Raw genomic sequence first — 25,372 nt, forward strand, 5'->3', positions numbered from 1 at the left:
TCCTCCATGGTTTCCTGTAAGTCCCAATGAAATTCCTCTTCCTACAGGAAACCTCCCCAACGCCAAGTAATTCCAAAGCTTTCCTTCTTTTAATTAGCTATTCCTCCTGTGTATAGTTTGCTTAGAGTACAGGGTATATTTGTTTGCATGCTGTCTCCATTAGATTGCAAGCTCCTCGAGGGCAAGCCTGATTCAGCAGTTTCTGACACCTGGTAGGTGCATAATAAATATTTATTGAATTGAATCGAGCTGTGAGGTAAGGTAGACGAGGTCTTCTGTTACAGATTGCCTCGTCACTCAAGGGTGAGAGGTGGCGGCAGTGGTGGCAGGATACCATTAGAGATAGGAACGAGGGTTCAACCTATTAATTAACTTGGGAAGTCTAAGGCAACAGGGGATGAGGGGAAGAAGCACTGACTGGACCCAGGAGCCAATCTCATCTCTGTTTCTTTCCCCTCTGCAGCCTTGATCAGCGGCATTTCACTTTCCTTTGGCCTCAGTTTTCTTTCTTTCTTTTCATTTTTTGCGAGGCAATTGAGATTAAGTGATTTGCCTGGGATCCCACAGCTAGGCCGTGGCAAATATCTGAGGTCGAATTTGAACTCAAGGCCGCTGCTCTATTCACTGTGCCAGCCTCGGTTTTCTTATCTGTGAAATAAAGGGGTTTGGCCTCAGAGGCTTCCGAAGTCCCGTCCATCGCTAGTCCTATATCTCATGACTGCCTGGGATTTAGGGGCTCCAACGTATAGAAAGGCTTCAGTTTGCTCATCTGCAAAATGGGATGGGAGGGGTGGGGGGAATTCCAAGATTTCTAAAATTTCTTTCAACTCTAATTCTAATCCTACGTAGTCTCACTTCTTGGAGGTAGGCAGAAGAGGGAATTCAGAAACTGCAAAAGAAGGGCGGAAAAAGGGCAGCGGCGGCTTCATAGATAGATTGGACGAACGAAAAGTATTTCCGGGACATCCAAGACTTTTTCCGGAACTGCTGCCTGAGTAAAGCGGAACTGTCCCGGCCGGAGGCGCCTGGCTTGAGGAAGAGGAGGAGGAGGAGGAGGGGGAGAACCAGGAGGACCAGGAGGAAGAAGAGGAGAAGGAGAGTCCCACTTTTTCTGTAAAGCTCGGAGTCGCTTGAGGTCGCCGGAGGGTCGGAGGCTGTTGCCTCCCCGCCTCGCTCCGGAGGCCCGGGGATGGCTACGGCGGGGGCGGCTCAGGAGAAGCAGTTCCCCCCGGCACTGCTGAGTTTCTTCATTTACAATCCCCGCTTCGGTCCCCGAGAAGGAGAGGTAGCTTGGGATTAGAAGGGGGTGTTCTGTCCTGTCTTGTCAGTCTCCCGGCAGAGAAGGTGGAGAGGATGGCTTGGAGTGGAGTGTGTGAGTGTGTGGGGGTTTCTGCCAGCGTACCTGCTCATTCTTCTTGGGAGAGCTTTGAGGGACAGGGCGAGAGGCCGGCAAGGGCAAACGGTTCTTAATCTGAAGTCTTCTCCTCCACGGGATCCGCGGGTAGACTTGAAGGGACGTGAGCTTGAATAGGGGAAAATGACATCTTTATTTTCCCTAACCTTTACTTTGAGCATTTCCTTCAGTTATTTCCAAGGATCGCCAAAAGGGTTTATGGCAGTAAAAACCGGTGGGTTAGGACTAGGTGGACTTCTGTGAGGGAGCCTTGTGACAGCTCTTGGTAACAAAAACAAAAAACAAAAACATCCCCTCCCCTTCCCCTTGTCTTTTCTTTCCCTTCCTTCCTCCTGTTTCCCCTCCTTTTTATTTCCCCTCCCCCAAATACTAACCTGATTTTACAGTACCTTCACCTTTCTCTACAACTCAAAAAATATTTTATTATCTCCTCAAAGCTTGTAATCTGTGGAGATTCTTTGGATCGACTCTGGGTTTTGTCTGAGCGCCTATCTTTCATCTTTTTGGGGGATTAAACTGTATGGGAGCTTTATGCCAAACATGAGATGATTGGATTTGGGGGAGAAGGGCTTAAAATACTGGCTTCTAAAAGTTTTTTTTCCCCCCAAACTTTATTTCCAGGAATTTTTTTTTTGTTCTGTTTTGCTTTTAAGTAGCTTCTTTTTAGCATTACTTTTAATTCTGTGGGTAGTTAATCATAAACTTTTAAAAAGCTCCCAACTTTTTACATGCTCACAAATCTGTTCTCTTACATTTTCTACTACCAATTCTTAGAAAAGTAGGTGGTATAAATTTAATCCAGGAAAATCGACTGGATCTGGTGTTTTCATTGGTAGACGAAATTCTCTCCACCAAATCAGGTGTTCCCTGGATCTCTTCCAGCCTAGCACAGTGAGGATGTGGAATATATTTAGGTGTATTTGAATCCAAGTCTCAATTTATTAAGTCACACAGCCTCTTAAAATTGAGTTGGAGAAAATTCAGAGTTGGTGCTTTTAAGGGAAATTGTATGACAGTTTGATAATTGTAAATTCAATATAGGCTTGTGATAGCTACTTCCTTTATGTATATGTCGAGAGGAAAATTATTGCTAATGGGGCCTTTGGCTGTGTTTTAATTTGAAAGAAGAGATGAAAAGTTGATGTTTGGCTTTACTTTTTCAGAATCAAACCTTTTTTATATCAGTGAGGTCTGTTTTTAATTTTTAGGAAGAAAAGAAGATTCTGTTTTATCATCCGAATGAAGTGGAAAAGAATGAAAAAATTAGAAATGTTGGATTATGTGAAGCTATTGTGCAGTTCACAAGGTAATACTTTATAATATTGCATAGCTTATTGATTTCTTAAGACTGTTTTAGAGAATTGCTGCCAATTTTTTTTTTTTTATCCTTTCTAGGACGTTTAGTCCATCAAAACCTGCAAAATCCTTACACACACAGAAGAATAGGCAATTCTTCAATGAACCAGAAGAAAATTTCTGGATGGTCATGGTACTTAATATGCATTGTATATCTTTCTAAAATATTTTGAATCCTATTCCACTTAATGTTGATGATTGGTTCTTTAAATGCAAGATGTTAAGTGGATACAACTTTACAGGCATCATTTAATGGCAAGTGTTATGACTATATTGTCAACTAAATAACATTAAAAGAGAATTTCACACCTTTATGGTAGAATTTATTTGTAATGTGTTAATGCTGTTATTGTGAGATGATTATATAATGCAACCTACTTTGGGTTATGCCTGCAGATAGCATTTATAGAGTAAAATATTATTAAAAGCCTAGCTGTTATCATAGAATTAATAATAAAGTTGAATGTGACTTCAAAATATCAAGCAAACTTCTAATGAAAATATTTGTCACTACCTATTTTGATAAATCATAAAGGGTTTGAAGATGGCAGTATGTTTGGCAAATCAAAAAACTAAAGTATGGGAATTACAATAGAACTAAAAATAAATATGCATTATATAATTTAATTTTTTCTCAAATGATATAGGTTGTACGGAATCCCATGATTGAGAAGCACAGTAAAGATGGAAAACCAATTGTTGAATATCAGGAGGAAGAGTTATTGGTAATTGTAACTTTTTAATTCAATTTTTATAATACCTTAAAAATTATCATTATTATAAAAATACATATTTAATTATAAGAATTATTAGGTCAAAAATTTAAGTAGGTCATTCTTATATGTTTCTTAGTACATATTAAAATGTCTTATAATATACATAATAATAGTTCATCCTTATATAATTTCTTAGAGTTATAAAGAATGGTACATATGTTTCATCATTTTATTCTCTCACCAATCCTGGGAAATAAGTACTATAAGTAATTAGGATAGGGTAGCATCTGAACCTGTGATTTCACTGATACATGGAGATTCCAGGTGAGAACATTCCTGCTGCCAATGCATATAGAACGTTCTCTGTCATTTATACTCTTAGGGTTGCTTAGAGTGAGTACCAAAAGACTAAGTGACTTGTATAGGGTTACCCAGCATAGGGATATGAACTCAGGTCTTTCAGGCTTCCTTGTCAGCTCCTTGTCTTCTATATAATACTACCTTTTGCTATAAGTAGTATTATCCATGTTTTACAGAAGAAGAAACTGAGGCTCAGAGAAGCTGTGACTTGCTAAAGATAAGATAGCTGGTAATTGAATTGAACTTGTATTCCTATCTAAATCCTCTGACCTCAAGTTTAGTTTTCCTTACACTACTAGTTAAAAGCATACCTAAAAAAAAAAAGTCTTTGCTATACTTTCAGTCTTGAACATAGCTCCTTGTTTGTAGTAGACATTTGATATTTGTGGAACTGAAAAAATAACTTTCTGAAGCAGCTTTCATAACTAAAGGTGTCACAGAATAATACAATTTGAAGGAATCCTAAGAGATCACTCTATGGATTTGAAAGAATATATCCTTTATTTTCTATGTTTAGCTATCTTGAGACTAAGTTTATAAGAATTTAAATGCTGGACCAAAAAGTCAGTAAGAGAAATTATGTTTTTCTTATGTTTTCAACTTGAGATTTATTCTGGGTTTTTTGGTTGTTGTTTTTTTAAATTGTAGGACAAAGTGTACAGCTCTGTACTACAACAGTGCTATAGCATGTACAAGGTAAGTTTAAACATTTAAACTTAAACTTAAAAAAAACAAGTTAAGTATTTAAACATATTTAGAACTTGGAGAAAGTTATTAGTTCCCTTTTCGGTGGTAGATATTGTTAAAAAAGAAAGTAACTACCCACTTTCTTCTGAGAGCAACAGTAGCTAGTAGCTAGCATTTGTATAGCACTTTTAAGATTTGTAAACCACTTTACATATTATCTCTTTTGATCCTTTCAACAACCATAGGAGGTAGATGCTATTATTAGCCCCATTTTACAGATGATGAAACTGACTTAGAATGGTAGTAATTTGCCCAGGATCACAGAGTTGGTGAATGAAGCAGGACTCAAGTATTAATTGATTTCAACTCCAAGATTCTTTGCAATATACTACCTAGTTCCTTTAACAAAAATAAATGTAAAGGTCAAAGATCTTTTGTGCATTATCTGTCTAAGAAGGGAGAGGATTTCAATTTCTGAGAATTATCGTTACAGTTTTTGTTTTTGTAATAAGATTAAAAGTTTTATTTTTAAAGTGATATTGATGGAGGTGATTGATAATTTTTGCCCATAATTAGAAATAACTCTGAATGGCTTTATTGCTTGAGTAACTTTTTTAAAAGTTAAAAAAAGGCAACAATTTCAGTCTTTTGGTTAATTTCTAATTCACTCTCTCTCATAATTAAAAGGGATAGCAGAATGAGTCCTTAAGAAGGACAAGGTTATTAAAGGGCAATGAAAGAACTTAATATTGAAGAAACTGATAATATTTCTGTCTTTTAAACCATTAGCTTTTTAATGGTACCTTTCTGAAAGCCATGGAAGATGGAGGTGTCAAAGTTTTAAAAGAAAGATTAGAAAAATTTTTCCATCGGGTAAGTTTTGTGACTTTTGTTTACAATTTTTTTTCATTAAAGTCTAGGTGTATAGATATTTATTCAAGACAAAATTACTTTTCATCTTAATAATAGACAACTTAAATATTCAGATAATCAGATGCTGTGCTAGCACATGTTATGGTATGGATCAAATACGAAAATTCTTTAGGTCTAATTTGATATTGTTTTCATTATTCCATCAAATGTCAGAGAATCATGCATATTAGGAAATCAGATCTATAGGTATCATCCAAGTCTGATCTAGTTCACTTATCTTTAAACAGAAGGTCTTTTAACTCACTGAAATTTTCTGTGACTTTGATACAATTTAATTTCTTTTTTTATGTGTTGATTCCATTTAATAAACATATATCTTTGCTTAATCAAAGTGGGAACTTTGAACATTTACAATATTGTAAGAACGAAGTATAGTTAATAGTTCTGTTGTGCCAAGTGATTTAAATATCATGTTCATTGATATTTTTTGCATATATCCATCCTCTGTTCAAAATTCAGTTTGTGGTAGTTTTAAAGTGATTGCTCTCAGTTGTTTTCCTCCCCAAAATACTTTTTGAGAGGTTTCTTTTGTTTTGGGATATTCTGTCATAACATACTTCATATAATCCACAATTTGAAGATTAACTATAGAAATATCCTTATATTTGGTATTCATCTTCATTTTCTTAATGATAATTTTCAGACTATCCTCTTTTAACTTAATCTAATCCAATCTTTTACAGTATAAGGTGGTGCCTTTTAGCTATTGAAAAAGATAGGGTTTGAATCTTTAAAAGAAGACCTCATTTTGAGGAAACACTAATTTAAGGAATTTGATGCTTTTAAAGAAAACAAACCATATATTAAATCATGAGAGTAAAATGTGAATATAGATCACATATAAGGTAAGGTGCATATTATAAAATCTGAACCGCACTCCATGTAGTAACTTAAAATCACTGACTTACTGGAAGATCTGGATTTAAACAGTGTTTTATGACAAAATTAATATTCTAAGATACACTTCTTAATTGTAATGTAGCTCCTTTGTTTTGCTAACAATACCTTATTTTGTCCTTCTTAGTTCCAAAAGTTTATCTTTAACATAAAACATAGAAATAATGACTATTTACAACTTTTTTTTGTTTTGATAGTTTTGTTATTAGAAATTTTGTTTAATATTAATAAGCTTTTTTTTTTTTACTTTATATTTTCCCCACAGTATTTGCAAACTCTGCATTTACAGTCATGTGACCTACTTGACATTTTTGGTGGAATTAGCTTTTTCCCATTGGATAAAATGACTTACTTGAAAATCCAGTCCTTTATTAATAAGATGGAAGAAAGCTTGAATATAGTTAAATATACTGCCTTTCTCTATAATGATCAACTCATCTGGTAGGTATTCTCCAAGTCTTAGAACTTAAAAACAGCTTAAAAATTTTTTTGTTTTCATTTTGTCTGGATGTATTTTTTTAATGCACATAAAGTTGTGAGATTTTTTCCCCTGCTATTCATTTTCATTTTGGTGAATTGTTTTAGCTCAGGCATGCTAACATTATGACAAGTTGCTGCCATTCATTTATTTTGTATCAGTTTTTATGTTAGACCTCTTTTAATTCAGTATTATGCCCCTGTAATTGCTTTTTACTTACTCTTTGTAGGTGCTGGTTTATTCCTACAGGCTTTCCCTCTCACTACCATTGTTTACCTGTTCTATCTCAAGTTCCTTGAATTTACTTAAATTTGTAATTTCTCTTTTTATATAATTATTTTTTTCTTACCCATTTTTTTCTTACTCATTGATCTAGACCTGAAAGAAACCTTGGGATCATCCCAATTTAATCCATTGATTTTATAGTTGAAGAAATTGAGTTCCAGGAAGGTTAAATGATTTCCCAAAGTCACATAGGTAGTAAATGTCAAAGATTGATTTTGAACCCAGATCTGATTTTTCAATCAAAGATCATTGTTTTTTGTCCTATGTGTCTCCTCTTTTAATCCTCTCTTCTCATCCAGCTGAGTGTGTAATTTAGAATCTTCTTTTTCCACCCTCCAACTTTTTAAGCAAATTGTTTAATATTGCCTGTGTCCAAGAAGTTTTCCTTTATTTTGTCATCCTCATTTTTTTTTTTCTCATTGTCATCTATTCTGGATTCTATTCTCCTTTTCTCATGAGGGTATTTTCTGGAACACATTTCATACTAAGCTTTAACCCATTTCTGTGTTATTGCAGTTGTTGATCTTATCCTTTCCTGCCTTCTTTCTGCTATGCCTCATACTCAGAAATATTTCACAAAAGAAATTATGTCAGATGGAAAACATGTCATGCAGTGATAGGCGTTCTTTCTCAGTTTATGAGGGTCCCAAGTTATCTTAACTCTACTCTTATCTTACCTCACTCTATTCTTAATATCGGGTTATCCTGTCTCTCATTTTCTATGTCCACCATTACTCTCCATGCTGACCACTCATTGGGATTCTTAGACAGTCCCTCTCATGAGTTGAGATGCAATCCTATGGAAAGCACAAGCACAGTTTATCTTTAGACTTGTTGGAAATGAGCTTCCAATTCCCATCTGTGTTGCTCCATCTCCATATGCATGCAATTTATACTACTGTGTTACCCTTCCCCAAAAAGATTACTGATTTGCTTAAAGGGAGTCATTGGATCTAATCCATGGAATATTAATTCAATTCTGCCTTCTTTCTTTCTTCACATTATTTTAAGTTCTCTATAAATCTTTAGTCTGTTAAGTCCTTTTTTGTCCCAATGATGATCCTTCTTTGTTGTTTTATCCCAGAATTCATTTTCTCTTTATTTTATGCAGTAATTTATGAAAATGAGAACTTTTTATTCATCTTTTCTTTAATTGTACCTATTTATCTTTCTTGTTATGTAGAATTTCTGCAAGTTAAATATTCTAATCTTGTAGTATTTTTCTTTTGTTTTTATAGCTTTGTTTCTTATCTCTCTTTTGTTGCAAGCTCATCTTTTTCAGCAATGACTACTAGTGCTCAGCTTTTTGAGAGGTTATTTAGAATTGTTTCTTGACTCATTTTATGTTTTGGAATGTCCTATTCCATTTTTTCTTCCACTTTTTCATGACTGAAAAGTCATTCTAGGTTATGTGAACTGATTTTCTTACCTATTTGAAAGTCTTCTGGTTGCTTGCAAAATTTGTTTGTTACTGAGTTTAAGAATTTTAACCTCCCTTAACTTTAGAGTTTTAAACATGGGTAGGATTTTTTTTTTTTAAGTGGTGGTGATAAGTGAATTTGATTCATCAGTGCTTTATTCTTTATTCATGAACTATGAAGATTTTTTTTTGTATTTTCTACACCATGGTATTTAGGTTTTTTATTTGTCCTATTCTTCTGGAAAATTATAATCCTTAAATTAATGCTGTGTATTGATGTAGTGAAAAGTGATATCATTTGATTTTTCTTCTGGGATTTTTTTCCTCTTTTCTGATGAGAATTTAACAGGTATATGTTATTTATTAGAGTTTAAAAATTTTAAATATTCTTTTTAATGTTTTACATATTTAAACAAATTGTGTGGTCTTGTTAAAAAAAACTTTATGGTATGTCTCATGGCAAAAAAAGTATTAAAGCATAGGAGCAATTAGTCCTGATAACAATTAATAACTTATTCACTGATATAAAACAATGCTTTTATTTTTAAGTAATTTAGCAAATATTATAATAAGATTGTATCTCGAATAAAATAAAGACATGATGGGAAGTATTTCAGTTGCTAACTCTAGTTGCATTTGGATTTGGAGTGTTTTTTTTTTTTAATTGCTTTAGAGGTACTTTTTTTTTTTTAAATAAGTTAAACATTATTTGGGGTCTTTCTGTATCAGCATAGAAAAGATGAGAAGAAATTAGTACAACATTTAACTAAAAAACTGCACAAAATGCCATGTAAAACAAACAGTATCTCCTGTACTGTATATCCCCTATATATTCAAATAGATAACATTTTACTCTTAACATGCATGTAATTTTAAGCCAGTGAAGGACTTTTTATTATTTTTATATCATATTTATATTATTTATTATTATGTTTATTTTGGTCAAACTAAAAATGAACTGGATCCTATTGTATATGATTCATTGATATGAAGCAGAATCATTTCAGCCTTTCAGTGTTGGGTTTGCATTTAGGTATTTGGTTGCTGTTTTTTCTTTAATCAGTGGTCAAGACTGGTGCTTCTTTGTGAAGACATTCCCCAAAGGCAGAATCAGCCTATTTATTTTTTTAACACATAATCTGCAATTTATCTTTCTGCAAAACCTCAGTTTAACTGCCTTTCCTTGAATACCTTGTTTTTGTTCAAATAAGCAGTGTTGGGATTTTTAAGATCTAACAGCCATTTCCATATTGGTGTTCTGTTGTGTAGTTTTATCAGAATTTTTTAGTGCTCTAACTCCACTAGTAGTCTTACTTTCCAATTTTTACTTATTGATACTTTATGGAAGAAACTGAAAGAAGGACTTGCATTTTCCTCTTTTTTCCCATCTTAAAGCAAAAATAGTTCCTTTCCATTTACTTGGACTAAAGATTCAATCTGTCCATATATATAGATTGTTGCCAACGCTGGTGTTAGTGTGGAAGCAGCATTTTTTTCTCAGTGTGTCTTTTCACCTTGATTCTCTGTTCTATTCTTCTCTTATTACTTGACTTTTTTTTTTTTTTTTTTGGCTTTTTAGCTTTTTCACTTCTAGAAACTGAGAAATGTTAATATTAAATAGATTTTCCTTTCCCTACGAGCTTTAAATTAGGGTTATGTTGAAAACCAGGAATTTGATTTTAGTACCCACTCATCTTTCAAACTAAATGTCTATCTTTTCAACCACCTGAAATAAAACTCTGTATTACAACTGACAAAGTTTTATGAAAGATACTACATGTAGTATAGTATAGTCACATCAACAAATAGGCATAAGATTAAATTGTTTTGAACTTTCCTTTATTTAAATTACGTGCAAGGCAAGAATAATCTAGGTGTCTTTAACATGGAGATATAAGATAGATTCAATTTGCTTTTTTCTCTTTGGACTATGATCTTGTGATCTCTCAGTTATCAGGGAGAATTTTTTGTTAATGAGGTATGACAGAAAAATGGATAAAACTTTTGTGATCAAGATGGCATAAAGATAAATGGATGCTTTCAAAGTTGTAACTTCTTTTTCTGCCTAATAATTTCAGGAGTGGATTAGAACAAGATGACATGAGAATTTTATACAAATATCTTACCACTTCGCTATTTCCAAGACACATTGAGCCTGAGGTATGAGTACCAAAATATATTGTGCTGCTTTTGGGGTATTATCCCATTTTTTCTTATAGTGTTGGCCATTTGATAATTTAGTAACATGAGATAGTTATCGTATTTGCCACGCCCCTGGCAAAAATTAATGTCAAAAAGATATGATAATAATAGTATCTTGTAAAAAGAATTTGTGTATTGGCTCTAATGCTAATAGTGAATTTGTTATAGCTCTTTAGTGACTCTTAAAGATTACTAACATTTTCATCAATTTAGAGGATAATTCCATAATTTCCCTTCCTTAAATATTGGTTCTGTCTTGTAAATGACTAAGCAATTTATTGGTGTTGTGGTATTGCCTGCTCAGGTTTTTACTATTTTACTTCCATATGTGCAGTCATAAACATAAGGGTAGCATGACATATATTCTAAATGTTAAAAGTAAAAGAAAAAAAAAGATTTAGGTAAGACACTAAACATTAATTTGATTGTATTTGGTATTTTGTGCTCTCTCTAAAGCTTCTATTTTGATTGTCTTTTTTTCTTAAGATCACGAACTTAAAAAGTAGAGTTTATGTCAGCATGAGCCAGTAGAAGTAAACTTAGAGAGGTTTAACACTCTACTTGAATAATTTCCAAGCTTTTTACTTTTTACTCCTTTATACATCCATAAAAATAAATGAAAACAGGTGTTTCCTTGAGCATTATCACTTAATACACTCTTCATCCTATATAAATCATTTAGAAGGTGTTCAGTTTGCTAATAATTGCATTGCTTTCCTTATGTGAGAAAGCTCATTTGTAATCTCCAGGTGCCAGAGACATTGTTTTTGGCCAGGTCCTGAAATCAAATCCTGATTCTGCTAGATTTATAACCTGTGACTTTGGTCAAGTTCCTTAACATCATTCGGCCTCATTTTCCACATCTGTAAAATGAAAGTGTTGGAATAGATTTCTTCTGGATTTCTTCCAGCTTATCATAGTCTTATAGGGTAGAAGATCTAGAGCTCAAAGGAACCTCAGAGTCAATCAAGTACAGTCTTTTCATTTTACAGAGAAGAAAACTGAGGCCCAGAAAAGAGAAGTAACTTGTGCCCAAAGTCGTACAGGTATTTACAAAAGCAGGGTTTTTTTGTTTGTTTGTTTGTTTTCCAGAATTAGGTTTTAAACTCAGGTCTCTTCATTCCAAATCTAATGTTCTTTTTACTCATGTTGCTTCTGGAAGTATATAATCTTATGACTTTAATTACTGCTTATTTTTATTCATAAATGAGTAAATTAGGATTTGAATTATAGAACAGAATGAAATACATTAAGAAATATTTTAAAGTGCTTATTATGTTGTGCAAGTCACTAAGATAGGCCCTGGGCCTATAAAGAAAAAAAACTCTGCCCTGAAGGAGCTTATGCTGTACTAGGGATGCCACACAAGGTAATTTAAGCAAGAAGAGAATATTAACAAGCAAAGGAAGGAATGAGGGAAGGCTTTTTAGAAAATGTGACCCAATTATCAGAGGTTTAGAGCTAGAACAAACTTCAGAGACTTTCCATAATCCTCCCATTTTGTAATAAGGAAACTAAGGCCTGGAGTGCTGTCCACAGTCATTCAGATCATAAATTGGGATTTGGAAGGGAGAGCAGGACTTTGGGGTGGGAGGAAGAAGGGGCAAAGAGCATCAGAGGCAAGAGGCCTGAGGAAGGAGCAGTGTTGTTTGCAGAAGAGCCAGAGTCTAGTTTGTTGGACAATGTAGTAACCATATTGTGATCATATTAAAAATCAATGAGGCCTGTTGTCTTGTTTCTATTTTTTTACTTCTTGGTTTAATCTTAAAGCATGCATTTTCTAGAGAACTGTAAACTGAAACAAACTAGCACATGTAAATGTTCTTTTTTCATAGCTTTGAAAGCGGGGGAAAAAGCTCATTTGTAAGTCATTTCCCAACTTTTGACTTGTTTATAGTTGGCAGGAAGGGATTCACCAATCCGAGCAGAAATGCCAGGAAATCTTCAGCATTATGGAAGGTAATTTGTCCTTTGATATACTCTTTGGGTTTCTTATTAGTTTTAAGTCATATTTTAAAATAAAATCAGGAGCAGAATCAAATGAATTATTTTTATATAAGGAATATCCAAGTTGATTTCTTAATATGAGGAAATTATACAATTTAGAGAAATTGTATTGGTTTCCAAATCCATAAAAAGATTTATTGATGTTTTTTGATTATAAGAAGATAATGTAACTTTTGGATATGAGATTTTTATTTTATCATAGGTATGTTATCTTACTGACATAAAGTTATAGATATTTTATTTTAGTGTGTTATATAGGCCTTTAGAACCTAGTTGAAGTATGTCTATGACAAAAGTAGAATACTAGTCACAGAAGAAATGTCATCATTCATTCATGTAACCAAGGTTTTTTATTGAGTAAATCCAGTTAGGGAAACGCCTTTTCCCCCATATTGCTTGGAAGTGGGGAAAAAATTTTCCACTCCTATTCACAGAGTTGTAGAGAAATGGAAAAGATAGAACTTTCAGTGCATTTTCAGTGGCAGTTATGTTAATTTTTTTTAAAACTAAAATATTTAGCCCTTTTAAGTGTACAGAGTGCTTCTTGTATATTATGTTTTATTATATCCACTTTACAGATGAGAAAAGTGAAGATGAGATGAATTAATGGTCACACAGCTAGTAAGCATCGGATCAGAGGTGGATTTTAATTCAGGTCTATACTGGTGCTAAGTCCATCATGCTATTCATTATGCCATACTGCTTTAATAGGAAAATATTACCGTATTCCATTATAAACTTCTATATTTCTATTAATATAGCACTCTACTCCATACACATGAGTTACATAAGCAAGCTTTCATGGACAGCTCTAATTACAACCATTCTGTTACTTATTTTCTTTTTCTGAAAGGAAAGAACAGGTTCTATCAAGTCTTGAGAAATGATTGAAAGGATTAGATATTATTAGAGTGAAAGAGATTTCTCATGCCATCCAGTCCACATAACCCGATTTTACAATTGAGGATATGAGGCCAGAAGAAGTTAAGTGATATAAAATACTAAATGAAAGAGCCTGAATTTGAACCCTGGGGCCTCACACTCAAGATCTAATATTTTTTCCTCTGTACCAAGAACTTGGAGTCAGTAGCATTGATTTTAGATTCTGCTGTCACACATGACTGCTGTTCATGTCATCTTTCCTAAATTGAATGCACATCTTCTTCCATAACAAGATGAAAATCCTTGAGAGTAGGAACTATTTCATTTTATCTTGGTATCCCCAGCTAAATAAATGTTGGTTAATTTAACTCTAAAAATGGGGATAGTGATAATTTTTGTCATACTCTCTTCAGAGAATTGTTGAGAAGATAATTCTTAGCAGACCTCAAAGCCTTATAGAAGTGTGTTATGGGAAGATATGTTCAGAACTCAAAATTCCATTATAAATTTTAGATTTTTACTAAATTAAACTGATTTTGATGTGGCTTAGAGTATGTAAAAGTGTTATTATTGAGTTATAAATATCACCTAACTGAAGAGAAAAATGATTAGCTATAGGAAAGATCCTTCTCCCTCTACAATCCTACATCAAGGTATTTATAAGAAAGGCTTTCCCCACAGTATATCATCATATTGATTTTTCTTCTTCTCTTGGCCATCTTATTTTCCCAGGCCTCTACTATCCCTTCAAAAAAAGGGCAGTTTATCAATAAATTGCTTTAATGCTTGAGAATATAATTTAAATCATTATAATTGGTATTATCCTTCCACCAATGCAATACAAATTCTTCATCTTCACAGATAGCTTCATAAATTGCTCTTATCAAAAAAAAAAAAAAAAAAAAAAAAAGGCATCACCTGGATGTCAGCCTTCCAAATTTAGTTAAGCTTATTCTTAGAGGCTGTGTCACACAGTGGATTAAGAGTTGGCCTTTAAACCAGTTTGAGTTATACAAACAAACACTGCATCATTATTATTTGGCACTATATCTTGGTTAATTTGAGGCAGAAAGAAGCCTTTAGATAGTGTTGATTTCAACTCCAGATACAGCAGAATTGTTAATTGCATCAAGCCTGTATAAGCTTTAACTTCAAAGATGGTGCTATTGCAAGGATGTTCAAGGTTTAGAAGTTACCTAGTTATATAATAATATCCCTGTTCATGTAAGGGATACATTCCAGTGACATATTTTTTTCATTTCCAGGAGAGAAAATAATCCAGAGGTAAAGGTTTTATTCTAGAATGTGAATTTATTCCACATCTCACTTCTATTGGTTGTCCAACCCTTCTAGAACACACTGGTTGGTAAAGAGGGTTGGATTCATGCCTCTGTCAGGACAGCTCCTTCTGTGATGTAGATGTCTCATGAGCTGCTCCTGAATCAGTGCCTCCCCATTTCTAGGTGACCAGGCCTTGAAAGCCCAGAGTGCTGCCCTTTCCTCAGTTGTATCAGAAGCCCCCTTGCCTTCTCCTCAACCACTGCCACCAGTAATTCAGGGCTGAAGAGATTGGAGCTTCCTCTGGGGACAAGGCTTCTTTTTAAAGTTGGCAGAAAGGTTTGAAGAATTTATTCATATGAGATGTCAGTGTACCTAACTCTGGTAATATTGCTTCAGGAAAATCAGGGGTTTAATAGTATAATTGGCATTGATTGCTTCTGATCTTTATTAGGCTTAGACCAAATCATTAAGGGTGTAACTAGTAGCATCCTTATTTTAGCAAATAGCTTTTTCTCTGTTCTGAGAGTATTGAACTGGTAACCATAGAAAATGTTTGGGGACTATATGTGACTAAAGAATTGCAGTCAGTTTTCCATAATTTTATATGTGTTTGACTCTTAATCTTGCAATTAATCTAGCTAAATTCTAAAACATTATTTTTGGTTTCTGATTTCTAAAGTTAGAGAAAGTACATTACTGGGCCACAGTTAATCATTTATTTAAAGAAACTGATTAAAGTGGAAGAGATGGACAAAATAGTCCTTGTGTGTATTTGCTGTCTGTTGTCATCTCTACTGTACAATATATCAAGGAGAAAAATAATGTAAACTTAAACATGCATTTAAGTTTATATTCACTTTGACTTATCTCCTAATTTCTCAGAGCAACTAACAGATTCAGAGAAAAAAGTATCTTTCCTATTATAAAAACATCCAAATAAATTAATAACCAGGCATAAGAAACATATTTTTTACAAATTCAGTGGAAACTTTATTTCTATATTAGTTGCATAGGAAAATTAAGCCTTTCCATGCTAAAATATATTAACCAGACATTTAAAATAATTTCATATTTCCCATTACAATAATGTGTCATACAAATGTGGAGTTATGTTTAATGTTATTATACATATATTACATGTGTTTTTTAAAACATCATAACAAAAAAAATTGTGTTCATTTCACAAGAGAAAAGTCTCTAATTGAAGGCACAACTACTTGGCTTTATTATAGAAAAAAAATTGAACCAGTGCAATTGTATTTTATAAGGTTTTTAACCTACTCACCATATTACTTAAATTATTTGTTGTTTTTATGATTGCCTGAAAGATTCCTCTTAATCTATCCTATATTTTGTCAGTAACTTATAAGGTTTCATTTTTTCTTGGAAAAGGACTCGGATCTTTTAAAGAAAAATTATTTTCCAGGGTCCCTGTGGTATATCTGTCTAATGCTTCCAGCCTAATATATGAGGCCATGCATTTGGATTTATAATGTTGCAAGTGAATGGACTAGGCAATCAATTACAACAAACAACAGGTTTGCCTGATATTTTAATTTAAGTATAAAATTTGAAACAGGATCTTCATGTCATTTTTTTTAGATCTAATATTCTTAACTGTCCTAGAAGTCAGCTTCATTTTCTTTTCAGATACTCCTCAGTATAATGGAAAATATCTAGACTATTAATTGATGAAATTCAACAATAATAATAAATATTTGAGCTTTTAAAAAAAGATAATTTTATTAATGTGTTTCTGATCACCAGAATATTGGTAAACTTTACTTTTAAGTTATACCTAAGATATATGAAATAGTACTTATACACTGAATCACTAACTGCTTTTCAAAAATATTGCAGAGTAAAGTTGAAGAAATTTATGCATTATATCTTAATGTTTAATGCAGGGGACTTCTAACACATGGTTTCTGAGAAAACTAATAAAACTGAGAATGGAATAAGCCACTTTGGTTGGACTAGCTGATAAGCCTGCTGTATTGATATAGTGATCGAATGACTAAGAAGGAAGGAATTCTCTAGCTATGGAATTCTAAAGGGATGTAAAGTCTTAGGGAAGTTTTAAGCTATATGTGCATGCAGACACAGACTGTATCATAATGTAGTAAATTTGTAGTTAATACTCATGTTTATGGGATGTAAATATAATTTGCCATTCTAATTATTTCTAGAAAACAAGGTTTTTAAAAGTTTAATGCTTAGATATAGTTTGTTTCATTAAAGAGGTAGCTCCTGATACCTTTACTATAAAAAGTTTCAATCAGTCTTAGTTCTGTTGCTGGTTAGATGTATCTTTGCTTGTATTAACTTTAATTGAAGCTAAGTCTTTCCCTGACTTTTTCAGGTATCATAAACGTGCTCTGTTTCATAGGATCATAGAAACCATCTAGCCCAATGTCCACATCTCTCATTGTAAAAATGATAAAATTGAGACCTGGATGGATCAACATACCCAGTATTATAGTCAGTCATGGCAGAACCATGATTAAAATTCAAGTCCTCTAGTTCGAATCCCAGAAATTTCCCCACTGTATTCCACTGCCTTTCGTTGGCTGGTTTTTGTCAGGTCAATAAGGAATTAGCTTCCTCCCCATTGCTGTTTCCAAACCATTTCTCTTTCACTTTCTCTTAATAACTTTTTTATTTCTGAAATCCACTATTTTTTCTCCATTCTTTTTATGGTCCTAAACCAACCTCCCAAGTCACTCCCAAGTTCCCTGGTGATTGTAGCACCTAAATTATTATTGTATAATCTCCATCCCTTGCCATCCTGAGAGACTTTAGCATTCATGTTGACAATACTTTTAACACTGCAGCTACACAAGTAATTCAGCCTAGACACCAAAACCTCCTTCTGCAGCATACTTCTTCTATGAATAGCTATGGCTGTACCTCAGATGAGGGCTTCGTAAACTTCTTCAACTCACAATCCCTTTTTGTTCAAGAAATTTTTACATGATCCCAGGTGTATAGGTATATAAAATAAGCATTCAAGTCAGATATTTATAAGCCATAATTCCACAACCCCCCACATTCAGGTACACGATCTTTAGGCCTCTTTAGGCCAAGCACCAAGTAAGCTATTAGAATAGTATTTACTCTTTTCTCCTGCTTTTCACACTGCTGGCATTTATCTACTTTATGCAAACATTGTCATTCACTTCTTCAGAACTCTTATTACTTATTCAGTAAAATTCAAATTCCATTCCCTTACTCTAAGAGTGTGTACAATCTGATGCCATTCTACCTTTCTAACTTAGATATCTAACTTTTCCACACATCCCTTTGCCAGCCAACTGGATTATGAAATCTATACTTGCCTTTGCCCTGAACATTCTTTCTTGCCTCTCTGCCTTTGCTCACAACTCCTCCTTATCCCTTAAATGTCTTTATCCCAACTGACTGCTGAATTTGTAGATGTCCTTTTAGGGCTAACCGAGACTTAACTCATATGTCCTCCAGGAAGCTTTTTTCCTTGGGGCTTCAAATAGTACTTTGTACCTGTCCTATCAGATAGGTGGCACAGTGAATCTCAGTTCCAGTTCTGGAATCAGGAAGACTCAATTTCTTGAATTCAGATCTGACCTCAGATACTCACTAGCCATGTAATCCTGTGCAAGTCACTTAACCCTGTTTTCCTCAGTTTCCTCATCTGTGAAATAAGCTGGAAAAGGAAATGGCAAATCGCTTTAGTAACTTTGCCAAGAAAACCCCCAAATAGGTTCACAAATAGTTGGATATGACTAAAAATGACTCAGTAATATCCGTCTTGTGCACTTAATTTCTAACATTTTTAATCAGTTTTGTGTTCCCAGTAGCAAATATGTGAGATCTGGTACCGTATCTCATTAATCTTCCTTCTTGGTATGATACTATAACAATACACTTAAATTTTTGAATTGAGTTAGCCAAATTCATCATTAAATTGGAAAAGATAGGGATATTGAAAAGCAGAAAATGAAAGAGGATTATTAAAAAGAGAATTATTTTTTGGTGAAGACTTGTTCCTTTTATCAGTTGTTTAAAAATTTAAAAAAATTTATATGCCTATGTGATTAATTGATGATGCTAACATGAAGTAGATTCATGTGGAATTAAGAAGTAGCAATGATAGACAGATCTTTGATATCTGAATTGAAGGGTCATGGGGGGAAGAGTCTGGATAGAAAATTTGTGTTAGATGACCCAATTTATTTTTCTTTCTTCTTTCTCTAAAGAAATGAATTTTTGGAAATCAAGGTATAGATCAATGAAAGGCATCCTTTGATGACTTCACTATCAGACAACCCTCTCTCTTCACTACTGGGCTTTAGATCAGCACTTGATCAATGTGTTTTATTCATACTAGAAGTACCAAATAATAGCGCCTAACCAATAAAATGAGTATTTACCCCGTTCATTTCAGCATATATTTACTGTTTAACAGAAGAGAGAATATTTGGTGACATCTTGCTTACTTAAAAGAAACTCCACCAAAAACCAGTACACAAGGAGGAAAGCTTCTGATTAGGGCTTGTATAATAAAGTACAAAATTAGCCTTCTCTGATTGCCATCACCATTCCCATTCTGTTAAAGTGACTACCTCCCTGAATATTCTAGGACCCCATCTGAATTTCTTCTTTGACCTCATCATTCCTTCCTAGATTGTTTCATACTTCTCTGTGTCCATTTCATATCTTCTCCTTCCAGTATATTTTAGGCACCTTGAGGGCAGAGATACAGATTAACATCCCTAACAATAGACATGCATAGAAGTGTAGGACAATTTAACATAGGGGCAAACAATAAACTGAGTGCATCATGATACTAGCATAATGTCTATAATAAGGACCTGAGGCTAAATTATAGTCAGGATATTCTATTTTAGAAGTCAGGAAAGTATGTAATACATTTTAGATTTAACATATTGGAAAGATTTTTTTTTGTTTGTTTGTAAAGGAACTTTTTTCAAAGCTTTTTTTTTTTTTGAAAATTCAATTATATGGAATTCTGCACCATGCAGAGATATAGATATAGATATGTCTTTTTGTATTAATGAATGTCATCTGAACTGAAATGTTAACATTAATGTAGTTTATATCTGTCAGACAATAGATATTTGTTAAACTACTATTTGCAAAACATACTGCTTTATCATAAACTGCTAGAATGTGGTAATTATAATAGCATCCATATTTGACCCTTGAGACTAATACTTTTGAAGACCCAGGTTTCTATTGACAGTTGGAAAATGAAAATGTAATTTTTAGCTATAGCTCTTGAGATTCTTAAGAGAATATATTTACATAGATTGAAAAACTGAATGCTTTAAAAAATATTTTACTGATTATTTTGTTAACATTTTCACAGATCTGAAAAGGAACCGCAGTTTAAATTTATCTACTTCAATCATATGAATTTAGCAGAGAAAAGTACAATTCACATGAGGAAAACGCCTAGCATATCACTTACATCTGTTCATCCTGACCTTATGAAGATTCTAGGTGATATCAACAGTGATTTTACGAGGTAATTTTCATAACTTTATTTCAGAGTGGATGCCTTAGTACAAAGAAGAATAATCCTTTAAAATGCAGGGAGAGTACAGAGTTTTCTGCATAGCATTCATTTTGTATAATCACTTTGTAATCATCTCCCCAAACAGCATGTTCAGAATTCTCTCCATTGTAAAAAGCCTATCAGTAGCTTATGGCAACTTTTTCCTACAACTGTTCATTTCATATTTAACACCCTGAAGGATATTAAAATTCTCTGTGTTGATTTTTAATTTTCTGACTTTTTATAAAATGCAGCTACATTTTAATACTTAATAAATATATCTATAAAGTTCATAATGAAATTTGTTTTACAGAATGGATGAGGATGAGGAAATCATTGTGAAGGCAATGAGTGACTATTGGGTTGTTGGGAAAAAATCGGATCAGCGGGAACTATATGTTATTTTGAATCAAAAAAATGCAAACCTGATTGAGGTCAATGGTAAGTATTCATTGGTATTTGAGTAACATGTTAATGTTATTGAGGCCACCAAATTGGATTTTCAGTGCATCATTATTAAGAAAAATATGGTAATGATTTCTTATACTTATGTAATGCTTTATCATTTACCAAGCATTTTTGCATATATTTTACTTATCCTCATAGCATCCTGTGAAATTGTCAACAAAATTATCTGTCAGGAGGCTTATAGTCTAGTTGGGAAAACAGGACACATGCAGGCATAAATGTAGAGGAAATAACAAATTCATCATAATGTAGCATGTCAGCAACATCCCTATTCTAGTGGCTGACATTGCCATTCCCTAAGGGAGAAACTACAAGTCAGAAAAAGCCTGTAAATAGAAGTGGGGAAGATAAGTCTGCTTATCTGAAGCTTTCAGGCAAAAGGGAAAAAAAGTCATTTTGAAAATCCTTTAAGGGCCACAAAGTAGAATGAAACCTGATCAGAAGTCTGTTATCAGATGCCAAAAAATGTAGTCTAGGTCACCTAAAATCTTAAGTAGGGTTCACTAAGGAAGTTGCTTTGAATCCTAGGATCTGATTGGAGTTGCAAGGTACCCCAGAGGTCTGCTCTCTGGTTCAGCATCCCAGCCAGTGCAGCAATATCCCCTATGGCCTCTGCTTGAACACTGCAGTATTTCAGGAGGCAACTTCTATGGTCCATACCTCACTCTTCATGATGAGCCTAAATTTGTCTCCTGTTTTTTCCCTTGCTGGCCCTGCCACACTCCGGAGCAACGTAGAAGTCCAGTTCCTCTTTCATATGCTAGTTCTTCAAACTATTTGAAATACTTCTTGTGTTTTGTGGTACAGGAGATAGAGTTGGAAACGCTTTTGGTCAGACTTGGATTCAGATGCTACTTTTCTGAGATAGTTAGGACAGGCTAGTGACTTAATATTGCTGAGGCTTAGCTTCCTCATCTAGAAAATGAAGATTTTCTGTAATCCCTGCTTTGCAAAGGTTGTTGTGAGGCTCAGACAGCACAATTAATTATTATCTTTATTTTCCAGGTGACTTTGAGGCATGTTTTCTCAGTCACCTAGCTAATAAGTCAGAGCTGGCCCTTGAACCCAGATATTTGGACTTAATGTAGTTTCTGAGTAAAATAAGTTGAATGAAATCATGGATAATCAGGGGTTTGTTTCATTCATAACTTTATGGAAAATAACTTCCTCATTAAAGTTTACCTCTCTACTTAAAGGGTTCTATATTGTAAAAATACTTGAAAAGTAAATTGTTTTAATAATTCTATTAAGTTCTTTTACCCTAAATGAAAACATTGTTTGGTATAGTCTGTGGAAATGCTATTTTTTCTGGAAGAAGAAAAATAAGTAACATTTAAAGCAATGAATTTTATTCTCTTGCCTTTTATAGGATCTTATAATTTGTATGACATAAATCTGTCACATACATACAGAAACAGTTCTGACCATCTTCTAAGTATAAACTAACAGTTGAAAGTGATGGCATTATCTAACTGCATAATAGTGTGACTGATATTGCCATACCTCTGGTGACTGTATTCTGGGTATACTGATGAGTTTGAATAAAAGTTAGTAACTAGTTCCCTAGGTAGCATGTTGCCTTCATTCATACATTACTGCCATGTAATGTAAATAGGTTTGCAGAGAGCCATGAGAAATCTAAACTTTAGATTTTTGTATACTTCTTCTATTATAGAAGTTATAGAAAAGTATAGAAAGCTAAGTTTCATATCTGTTTTTGCCAGGGATGCTGAGACAGCCAGGTGGTTCAGAATAGAGCATTGGGCCTGAAATGAGGAAGACACTTGAGTTCAAACCAATCTGAGACATGTACTATCTGTGTGATCTTGGGCAAGTCATTAATCTATGTTTGCCTCCATTTTCACCACTGTAAAGTTGGCAAAATAACAGTACCTACTCTGCAGGATTGTTGGGGGAGCAAAGGAGATCTTTGTAAAGCGCTAGCACAGTGCCTGACATGGACTGGGTCCTGTACTAATGCTTATTTTCTTTCCTTTCCCCCTGCCAGACATTTTATTTGTTAGGGACAAATGAAAACAAAAAGCTTTGGTAATCTGTAAGGATCATAAGAGGCAACGTGGCAAAGCCAGAGGGTTGTTGGACTTGGAGCCAAGGTTCCCTCCATTCCACCCTTCTTCCAGGGCTTACTTAATGCATAAACCAAGTCAAGTGACTAACCTGCATGTATCTTGGGCGACTTCTGGGGATGTAGTAGCATGGAGATGGTGTGTCCTGTGGTATGAGATAAGCTACTGGTCACTCAAGATTTTTGAATTGATTTAGTATAATGAATGATTTCAAAGAACTTTAAAATCCCGGACTAATCAGAGGCTCTTAGAACCCTTATTATTTTGATGAATGCAGTTAATATGTATTCAAAGATCAGATTTTCAGGAATTGCTCATTTTGTTTTGTGGAAATTTTTTAAGACCAGTTCCCACCAGAGGTGTAAATTATTTACTGGTGCTGATAGAAGTTTTCAAGCTCTGTCAGCCTAAAGATAGCTTGATTCCCAGGGCCATAGTTTAGAGCAAGAAAAGAGGTATGAGCCTTTCCTTTTATAGATAAGGCAGCCAAGTGCCAGTGGAAGTGAAGAGACTTGCCCAATGTCACCTGGTCCTTTCTGAGGCAGGATTTGAGTTGAGTTTTCCTGCCGACAGCCCCACATTCTGTCCCTAGCATCTAGCATGCTTATTAAAGAGGCTTCTTAGATTATTGGAAGCTTGGGTCAAGGGTGATTCTCACAGTAATCTTTGGGGGCAGAGGCAACAAGGACATCTGCTTTTCTCAGTGTTTTCTGTTGTTTTTGCAGAAGAAGTAAAGAAACTTTGTGCAACACAATTCAACAACATATTCTTCTTGGATTGACCAACAAAACAGCTTATTTAATATGTCTAAAAATTCATAAAAATTTTGTTTAACATTACTGGCTATTAGTCATATTATTGACTGGATTAATGACAATAGTAAAGCAATACTTGCTTTGTAAGAATAAAATTTCTATCGATTCTGTAACTCTTGATTGTAAAATTTTTAGATTTTAAATAATTAAGTGGAATTAATAAAAAGCAAGTCTGCTACATCTATGCCATTCCATTTCTCTGATATTATGTGACTATTTTACTGGAAAATAAAATGAATAAATTGCTAAAAAAAAAAATTTAAGACTTTTATTTTTAATTAACATTTCTTTTTGTTTACTACTTTTACTTTACTGTAGGATATAACTGTTAATGAGCTTAAACATAATTGTTCTTAGTCTCTAGACATTATATAACAAGATTATAAGTTTTAAAAAATATCTAGCAGAATTATGAGATTCCCCTATTCTCCTTCTCTTACCAAATTGTACAGTGGCAGTTATTCAAAGCATTTACAGAAAGTAACAAAAACTAAACTTTATTTTCCTTACAAACTAAAATAATTTAGAAACTACATAAAAGTAAAAAAAAAAAAAATGAAATCTTGCCTTAATGATTTAAAAACTTTGGGTTTCTTTTCCTCATATTTAAATAGGGTCTTCTCTGGAACCATTTTCCATGCCTTTTAAAAAGCAGAATTTTCTTTTCTTTTTTTAGCTTAAAAAAAAAACAAAAACATTTTTCCAACTACATGTAAAAACAGTTTTTAACAATCATTTTTTAAAATATTCACTTCCAAATTCTCTTCTTCCTTTTCTCCTTTTCCCTTCCCCCCTCATTGAGAAGGCAAAGTCATATAAATTTATACATATAGAATTATGCAAAATATTTCCATATTAGTCAAATTGTGAAAGAAAACAGACCAAAGACATAAGTTTGCTTCAATCTACATTCAGACTCCATCAGTTCTTTCACTGGAGGTGGATAGCATTGTTCATCTTAAGTTCATCAAATCAATATTGCTGAGAATAGCTGTCTTTCACAGTTTTTATGTGATATCGCTATTGCTATGTAAAGTGTTCTGATCCTGCTCACTTCACTTTCATATCACAATGTAAGTTTTTGTAAGTCTTCCAAGATTTTTCTGAAAGCATCCTACTTGTCATTTCTTACATTAGTATTTTCCAATAGAGAGAGCTGAAACTCTTGAGTCGATGCACTGAGGTCACGACAGCCGAGCACTTGAAGCTAACTACCGACTGGACAATACTCTATGGGCATATGCTTGGAAAATGGCCCTTCCCACTATCCTGTGCTGGCTCGGTGATTGGTGTATACAGAAGATTGTAGAAGGGACTAGGGGGTGGAATAAGACTAGCTAGAGTCACTTTGGCGGTGGACAAGGAAGAAGGTGGTTGCTGAAATAATACTTCCATCCCCTTCACTTCTGCCTCGAAAGACCAAGAATAAAGACTAAGGACTTTTGCTTATCCTGACTCTGGCTAATTCTAAGGTATCCTGGGTGCTAGCGCGATTGTCACAGTTGCTATAAATGTTTTTTGTACATG

The 25,372-nt window shown here is 33.8% G+C and overlaps 1 protein-coding gene across 1 annotated transcript; it reads left to right on the plus strand.

Annotated features, from left to right (window-relative positions):
* Positions 1–1,028: 1,028 nt before the first annotated feature.
* CCZ1 (CCZ1 homolog, vacuolar protein trafficking and biogenesis associated) lies at positions 1,029–24,103 on the plus strand. Its single transcript, XM_051972348.1, has 12 exons — positions 1,029–1,285; positions 2,623–2,720; positions 2,810–2,903; positions 3,418–3,495; positions 4,495–4,542; positions 5,323–5,406; positions 6,629–6,804; positions 10,625–10,706; positions 12,646–12,707; positions 20,287–20,445; positions 20,789–20,916; positions 23,756–24,103. The coding sequence occupies exons 1-12, from the start codon at positions 1,190–1,192 to the stop codon at positions 23,809–23,811; spliced, it is 1,161 nt and encodes a 386-aa protein (XP_051828308.1). The 5' UTR covers positions 1,029–1,189; the 3' UTR covers positions 23,812–24,103.
* The last annotated feature ends 1,269 nt before the right edge of the window (positions 24,104–25,372 follow it).

Source organism: Antechinus flavipes, chromosome 1, assembly GCF_016432865.1.
Source record: "Antechinus flavipes isolate AdamAnt ecotype Samford, QLD, Australia chromosome 1, AdamAnt_v2, whole genome shotgun sequence".
Classification (NCBI taxonomy): domain Eukaryota; kingdom Metazoa; phylum Chordata; class Mammalia; order Dasyuromorphia; family Dasyuridae; genus Antechinus; species Antechinus flavipes.